The sequence below is a fragment of the Alligator sinensis genome, unplaced genomic scaffold, assembly GCF_000455745.1.
Source record: "Alligator sinensis unplaced genomic scaffold, ASM45574v1 scaffold682_1, whole genome shotgun sequence".
In the NCBI taxonomy this organism is placed as follows: Eukaryota; Metazoa; Chordata; order Crocodylia; family Alligatoridae; genus Alligator; species Alligator sinensis.
The window spans coordinates 2,960,415-2,968,513 of NW_005842011.1; the positions used below are offsets into that span (position 1 = coordinate 2,960,415).

At 40.7% G+C, this 8,099-nt stretch overlaps 1 protein-coding gene across 3 annotated transcripts in view; it reads right to left on the reverse strand.

The window, feature by feature from the left end:
* TMEM181 (transmembrane protein 181) overlaps window positions 1-8,064 on the reverse strand; it is a 16,141-nt gene extending 8,077 nt beyond the window's left edge. For 2 of the 3 annotated variants that reach the window (XM_025201996.1, XM_025201997.1), the window contains exons 1-7: window positions 7,370-8,064; window positions 6,142-6,233; window positions 4,914-4,971; window positions 3,957-4,059; window positions 3,800-3,851; window positions 3,562-3,644; window positions 1,522-1,611 (exon numbers count right to left, since the gene is read on the reverse strand). In XM_025201996.1, the coding sequence (XP_025057781.1) occupies window positions 1,522-1,611; window positions 3,562-3,644; window positions 3,800-3,851; window positions 3,957-4,059; window positions 4,914-4,971; window positions 6,142-6,233; window positions 7,370-7,453 (562 nt within the window). In that variant the 5' untranslated portion in view covers window positions 7,454-8,064. The remainder of the gene's footprint in view (window positions 1-1,521; window positions 1,612-3,561; window positions 3,645-3,799; window positions 3,852-3,956; window positions 4,060-4,913; window positions 4,972-6,141; window positions 6,234-7,369) is intronic. The other variant, XM_006021931.3, reaches the window with a different exon arrangement.
* Between the last annotated feature and the right edge of the window lie 35 nt (window positions 8,065-8,099).

Here is an 8,099-nt window from a genome sequence, read left to right on the forward strand (position 1 = left end):
CCCCCCGCGCACAACCGAGGGGGGCCCCATGCCCCCCATGCCTCCCCCGAAGTGTGCACAGCAGCAGGGAGCTACCCCCCCTTTCCCACCACCCCATGCCCCCCTGAACGAGCTGCCCACAGTTCCGTCCTACTCCTGGGGTCCGATTCACCACCCTGGCTGGGCAGCACCTGCCTCTCCCTCCCTCACCATGGGGGCTTCAATCTGCACCTACCCACACCCCCTTCCCACCACAGCCAAGCTGCCTGGCTGCATTCCTGGCCACATGGATGCTGAGGCTTCGCACATGCACTCAACATTTATCGGTGACATGATCAGCTAATAAAAGCCAACCAATTACTGATAATGTTAAATTTTACTTTTATCAGTTCCGGTCTGATATGCCACCGATATATCGGTGCACCTCTATTTATTTCCTCCTACCCAGGTATAGATTGAAATAATTGGTTCCACTTGGCCATTTGCTTGTTCCCTCTAGTGGTGAGAAAAAACTCTGAAGTCCCCCCAGCATATTTATACTTAATATTTAGAGCAATAGACAATAATTAAAACAACTGCTTATTTTCCAGCATGCTAAATATATGCAGTAACTGGGCTGGGAGGGGGAGAGAACAGGTTACCAACTTGGCTTCTATAGGCTGAGCTCACTGCATATGCCAGTAACTCCTTTAATTTCTCCATTCTATTCCCCCCCACAAGTTCCCCATGTGCCAGTCTCCCAACCCCCACTATTTAGGACTCTCTGCAATTCTCCTCCCCTCCCCAACACAAAGATCCTGGGGTCCCCTCAAGGTCTCTCTTCCTACTGGCAATGGCCTTCATATACCTTCTCTTCCATCCTTTCTGCTATTGTTTACCCCATTCCAAGGGCCCCCGTTCTCCTCCATGCCAGCAGCTCTGTGCACTCCATTCTACACTGGGGTATGGTTTTACCCACCATGCTAGAAGTTCCTCCCATGATTTTTCACTTATCACAAACCAAACCTGTACATACAATCCTTTTCCCTCTTCATCAGAACTATCTGCCTGGAAAATCAATCAATCAATCAATCAATACATCAACATGTTAAATTCTCCTGGAAGAAGTAGTAGATGCACTGGAAGGCACTAAGGGGTTCTTTCAGATAGGTTAGCCTATGAATAACAGCAGAGGTGCTTGAAGCTGTGTTTCTGCTAATAGCATGGTACGGACTTTATGCATCTAATTTTCACACACTCAGATTTCCAGTTTTACCTCCCAAAAATCAGGAGTTCCCAGAAATTTTGTAATTGGCTGGCTGTGATGTTCAAAATTATCACAGTGCATAGAGCAAATGTAGTAGTGTCACGGATTGGTTACAAACACATTTCTATCATTGCTACTGGTTGTTCGAAGCTGCTCCGAAACATGTGCAGCTTGTACTTAATAGAAATAAAAAACAAAACAAAGCTCTAAGAAGACAACCAACGCATGTGTTAAGATGTCTACTAGCACAGCAGTCCTGAACTTCAATCTGAAAAAAATTACAGGAGTTGACTTACCATATAGTGCATTCTTTGATGGGGAATACACGAAGGCTAGTGTGTAGAGATAGAAGTTCAACAAACCATAGAATGATAAGAATTCTGCTGGTGGTAGTGGTCAAGGACATTACATAATACAGCTCAATCAATACAAATTAAACTTTAAAGCAAACTACCACTCACATGCAAGGCAGAATTTTCCCTAAAACAGTCTGTCTCTAAAATGCTGTCACACTTTGTTTCCTAGCAATTTCAATGTACAGAGTTTTCACTATATTGTCTCAAGTTCTGGAATATCATGGATTTGCTTTCACTGCTAAATGAAACAGATTTTTACTCCAACCTTAGGTCTCACACACGTTACCCTGAGCTGACATCCAGTGAAGACTAGGCACTTAAATTCTACCATGAGATAAAAGTCTCACTGTGGGGAAACAGAGCCAAATCTTTGCAGATTTACATCTTGGGAAAACTGAAGTGCCTTAACTGTGTATTTTACCCGAGGATAGCTCCATGCAGTAGTTACCCTGGTGTAAAATAGCATTTTTCCCCAGCAGTGAAAGCAAGCCCTGAAGTCTAGTTTGATTTTGCCTTACATTACGTTAGAAAGAAGGGATTGCGCAGAAACAGGACACTAAAGCACAGTTACAGCTCCTCAGAACATGAGGAACATGTATATTAGAGCTCTACATTTTGGTTTCTGCTTGTTCCCGACAACTTCTTAGCTAACACTGAACGTCTGCAGTCCCATAATCAACTTCAGAACCTAGAGTCAACTGTATTCTAGTGGTTCAAGTCCAGAAGCCAGAAATAAGTTATAATCCTGGCCCCGATACAAATATCAGACGTGGCCTCTAGGAAGTTGCTCAGCTTCTTTGCCCTGACTTTTCCCATCTCTGAAATGGAAACAAGGCACCAACATACTTAAAGACTGCATGTCAAAGTCGACAGAGACAACTCCTTGACCATGAAACCAGTTTTGTGGCTCTCACTTTGTTAGAAACTTATGCATATAAAAAGCTATTATGTCTAGACCAGTGGTCCCCAATGCAGTGCCTGCAGGCGCCATGGTGCCCCCCAAGGTTTATTCAGGTGCCTGCATGCATTTTCACGATCAGAAAAATGATTATTCGAACAAATATTTTTTACATAAATATTTTTGTAAGAAAAAGGAAGCTGCATTTTGAAGTTGCGGATCTAATGCAATTTTAAGTAATGGACGAGATGATCGGATTGATCTAAATCCTAAACTTTAATATTCATATTGGTGCCTGTTGCTTTTTCTTTAAATTCGAATGTGCTCTTGGGCACCAAAACATTGGAAACCCCTGGTCTAGACCATGGATGTCAGACTTCCCTGGGACCCCAGGCTGGATTCAGACTGCTGGGCTCCTTGTGATCCAGATCCAGACACAGCGGTGGCAATGGAGCAAGCAGTTGTTAATGCAGCAATCGCTTGCCCCCTCCCTGCACTGCCAACATGCATTCCCAATGGAGCTCTGTACTCTGGATTTCAGCAGTGAGCCCTGCCCTCACTCACCCCATCCCTGTGGAGATCCATAAGTCAAGGGACACTGCTCTGCAAGCCAGAGCTAGCTTCTGGGCCACATATTTGACACCCCTGGTCTGTCTTCAATGAATGGGGTTACACATCCCAGTATTAAAAAAAATATCAGTGGTAGGTCATCAGTGACACTGTTATAGCACTGGAGCAGCTGTACCACTTGTACAGCAATAAAACATGATTTCCTTGAAGTTACTAAGGTAGATAACTGGAACAAGATGTGCATGAACCCTTCTAGCTGTACCATGCACACTTATTCTGTGATAATCTAGTTCTGTAGTGGAAACCCAGCATCACCTAGAAAATGAGAAATAGCAGTCAGCAACACTACTTCCAGATGCACTTTATAATTATGCCATAATCAACCTGGGTTAAACAACCTCTGCTGAGCAAGAGGTGAAAAAGCACCAATCCCCTGAGCCAGCATGGGGATCCATTTAAATGAAGTACGTAAAACTTTTTATAAGAGACTGGAAGTCACAATGGAAGGATATAATTCTGATAATGAGTTGACAGCTCTGCTACAAAGTTGTCCTGTAGTACTTGTGCACCAAAGCGCAGATAAAGTATAACGATGCTGTAGGAGAAGCAGTGAAGAGAGACACAGTATGGGTACATGAAATGAAATCTGGTAACATGATTGATAAATATTGCCAACATCTTTTACTTTAAGAAAGTTTAAAAAAGATTAGAAAGGTTACAATGCTAAGAAAACATACTTTAAAAGCTTACCTAATGACAAGTACTACAAAGGTCAATGCAGTCAAGAATTTTAACCTGAGATCTGGAAAGATTGAGAGGGGAAAAAGTGTCAGTCATCTCAGAGCTCAGACACACAGCTAGGGAAAAACAACCTGTTTGTCAAAGAAAAAAGAAAAGCACTGCTTACCAATATAAGGCATATTACGAAGTTCTGAACATGCCCTCACTATCAGGAACAAAAGGTACAAAATGTATATGGCTGCCACCACAAGGAAGAAGACTTTCATACCCTATAAATACAAAAAATGTTGCAGTTTTACTGAACCAGAGGTCCACCATCTCCAGAAGTACAGAATGGAGGGCCATTTTTCAGGACAGGCAGGGTGGAGGAAGGAGGTGTGATGCTGGGACTGGCTGTGGTGGTTGTATCAAGGGTTGGGGTTTTTTTAATTATTATTTTTGTTTGTTAGTGAGGGTCCCGCAATGGCAATAACCACCTCCATCAGTGGAATAGCTTGATTCTCAGAAATTTTCTAAAAATGACAAATACATTTCCTGAAAAGACAGAGGAAACTGAAGTGATATAGATAAGGAATAAAGGATATAGGGGATTGATAAGGCCTAACTGAAGTCGCCTCTCTGTGCCTCACTGGAAAGTAATGAGTCACTGAGTTTATTTCTGATAAGTCTGGAGAAGCCCTGAGTTGTTGCAATTGAGTAGCAGATGTTTAAAAAACAGTTCTGACCATCTTCACTGATACGGCTACTCAATATGGCATTCAAAGGAAAACACCATGAAAAATGTGCCCAAAGACATTCAGGTGTTAAGGTCAAAAGGAGCATTCAGAAGTCTCTAGAAAAAGGAAAGGGGGGGAAAAAAAACCCCCAACCCCACAGGACAATTTACATTAGTGAAAATAAGAACAAAACTAAAAGCATTAGAATTTTTTTTCTCAGAAACTAGTAAAGCACATCTTCAGATCATCCATTCAAGATATGGTTTTCTTTAACATTTTCCAACAATAAGACAGTTATACAAATCAAAAACAATTTAATATATTTTTTTTTAACTTCAGACCCCTCTATTCTAATCCTGCTTTACTAGACACACAAATGCATATGGACGTGTTAAAGATTAACTTACCTGAAAGTTACCGGTGTCAACCCTGTACTGGTATGTTGGGTCATGTAGCTCATTAATACTAGAAAAAGATCAAGAAGTTATAGCCATTGTAATAGTGTAAAGGTTAGGGGGAGAAATAAAAAAAAAAAAAGGACTGCGACTGAAAAAGCTACAGTATAAACTCTAGTTTGTTAATGTTATATGGTGATCATAATTACTGTAACAACAAGTGTAGCTCCATGGCTGCCTATGGAGTTAGTGAAGCTCAGCTGATTTGAATGAAGCCATGCTAATTCACTCCAACTGAGGAACTGTCTCCCCACCCTAATGCCACTTGTCATGTATGTGAGGATTCTGGTTTCAGCTATTCTGTATTATATTTCCATGTTTATTTTTGGCTGCTATAGCACCTGGTAACTTAATGCAACTTACAGTTTTGAGGCTTATTTTATATTACATGAAAAAGCTGCAGGATTAGGTCTTCTCTTAATTAAAGTGAACAGTTCCCTCCAATCTCAGTGGTGTTTTTCTGCACCTACACTGCTCTTACCTTGACTTTTTAACCTGCCCCACCTTACACTTGCTTATTTTTCCCTCCAAGAACAAAACAGGGATAGAGTTGAGTAACAAGGTTTAGAAAGCCACAACAGCACAAATACTGAAGCAGCTCTCTATGGGAAATGCTGCCACCTTTCGGTTGGCTTACCTAATTGGAATTATTAAAGGAAATGATTTATGAGGGGAAAAAACAGAACAATTTGAATGACTTGGCTAAGTAATGGGTGCAAATACTGAGGTGGCAAAAAAATTGTTCAGTGGGGGTCCCAAAGGGTATAACAGACTGATTCAAGGAATAAATTGAACAAAGAGAACAAACACATACCAACAGTAAGATTTATTTGATTCTGTAATGTCTTTCCAACAGAAAGAACCTCTATCATAAAAATACTAAGAGCTAATTGGACAGCGCACAAGAGAAGGAGCTGTGAAAATGATGATTTCCAACTCAAACAATATGATTTATGCAATTATTTGCCATTAATGCTGACCTTTTGAAAGGTTTCCCACCCTCTCAATTAGTCAGAAATACAGAATGCAAAGATGTGAAAGAACTGAAGTATAATTATTTATTCATTTCTGGATCACAATCAAAGTGTTAAGAGGCAACATACATCATTAACTGTAAATGACCTACTCTTCCTCAAACAACTTTTACTGCTAATATTTAGGGCAAAAGGAAATTACTTACGTCTGCCATATTCCTAATGTGACCGAGGCCAACCACAACAGCCCAACAATAAAAAATTTGGGAAGATAAAAAGTTAAACATTTTCTTTCTCCCTGTTGGGGCAAAAGAAAACAGGTTAAGAGGAGGCAAATTCACATTTGAGTAACTGAGTTAAATACTGACATAGTAAAATAGTAATAAAGTTACTTCTGGCTCACTTACAAAGTACCTTTAAAAAAAAAAAAAAAAAAAAGCAATCCAAAAAACCCAAACCAAAACCTGCAGATGTTAAAATACAGTCAGCTATAGAATATATTAAGACATATTATTATCATTTGTTAAAAAGACAGGGTGGCAGATTTTAGACACCTTATTTCCAAAGTTAAAAGTACTTTGATTCTGCAGCTACAGAATACAATACTGCTGTGCTCCAGAATCCAATTTTTTGGTGGTTTTTTTTACAATTTATTTTGCAAACAGAACACAAAACATACATACAAACCCTAAACCTAGTGGTACCTGGGGAGAAGCCCAGGGAGATGCGAGGGGGTCAGAAGGGGGGGCAAGGTGTAGAGATTTATCTCTTTGCCCTGTATCACTGCTTTCCCTGCCACTGCAGCACTGCAGGGAAGGAATTTAGGATGATCCCCCTCCCCAATAATTAGATATATGGAAAATTATAAACAAATGTATACAATTTTCCACATATAGAATCCAATTACTGGGGAGTTGTTTTAAATTCAAAAGTTGTCTTGGATTCAGGTAAATATGGTATATAAAGACATGTGAACTGCACTACTTAGCTCAGAATAGCAAATGTCCCAGTTGGCCAATTTTGACCAGAAAACAACATTAACATTTACTATGCTAGTCTTGTTGCTTCTGGTTACACGAAGGAACAAAACCTCAAATGAATTTGTAGTGACTGTTCATGAGTCAAGGATACAAACCTTAACATAATTTTGTAGCCCTGAATCTATCCAGTGATGAGCAAGAACATAGGAAGCAGAGCTATCTATGACAGAAAACTGCAGTTTATCATACTGGACAAAGTAAAATGTCACATTATACTGTGGACAGAATCAGCTTTGCTGAGCCTTTCGCAATAAGCATGCTTTCATTTTATCAGCCACTGAGGGGGTAGGGAGGCACTATATATAGGCTATGTAAACACAGGGAGGAACTAAAGAGAGATACATCGATCAATCCTAGTCTCTTCAACAAATATTAGATATTGTCCTGTCTGTACCTGCACTCTTATCCCATGGTAGACGCAGAGCCAGAACAGTAACAGTGCACACAAGAACAATGACTGGAAGAAGTCATCTAGCATTCCAGGAAACCAACTGTTCACCAGAAAAGAGAGGGGGAAAAATGGATCTGTAACAGAATAAAAGGAAAAAAGTTAAACGAGAAAAAGATACACCTTTATCCACTGTCAAAAGAAAACAGGCTTGGAGGTGGGGGGAGCGGCATGTAGCAGGGGCACACACATCAGGGGCAAGGTACAGGAGGCCAAGGGGCAGGGGGCACAGTTTAAGACAACCTCCAATTCTTTCCATTGGACACTGGAACAAAACTTTATAATTTTTCCACGTAGAAAATCTAATGATTGGAGAATTAAGAAGTTGGAGTCATCTTGGATTTGGGTAAATATGGTAAGTGGCACTGCAGTTTGCTAATGCTGAAAGTTAATTATGAATACAGGCATCTCCAACAGTGAATTTCAACAGCAATCACTTAATGATTACCAGAGATTTCCAGGAGACTTGTTACCTCTCACCTCTGTGTTCTTGGGGAACCCTGGCACAGGACACAGCCTATCTGACTCGCAAAGAACTCTCCCCCTCCCCGCCTCTGCCTGAACAAGAACTGATTAGAGGAAGGACTTACAAAAGACAACGAAAATCCAACGGGAGACGCACCTAAACCCCTCCAGACAAGGTTCATAGGAGTGAAGCAACTCCCCTGGTCTCATT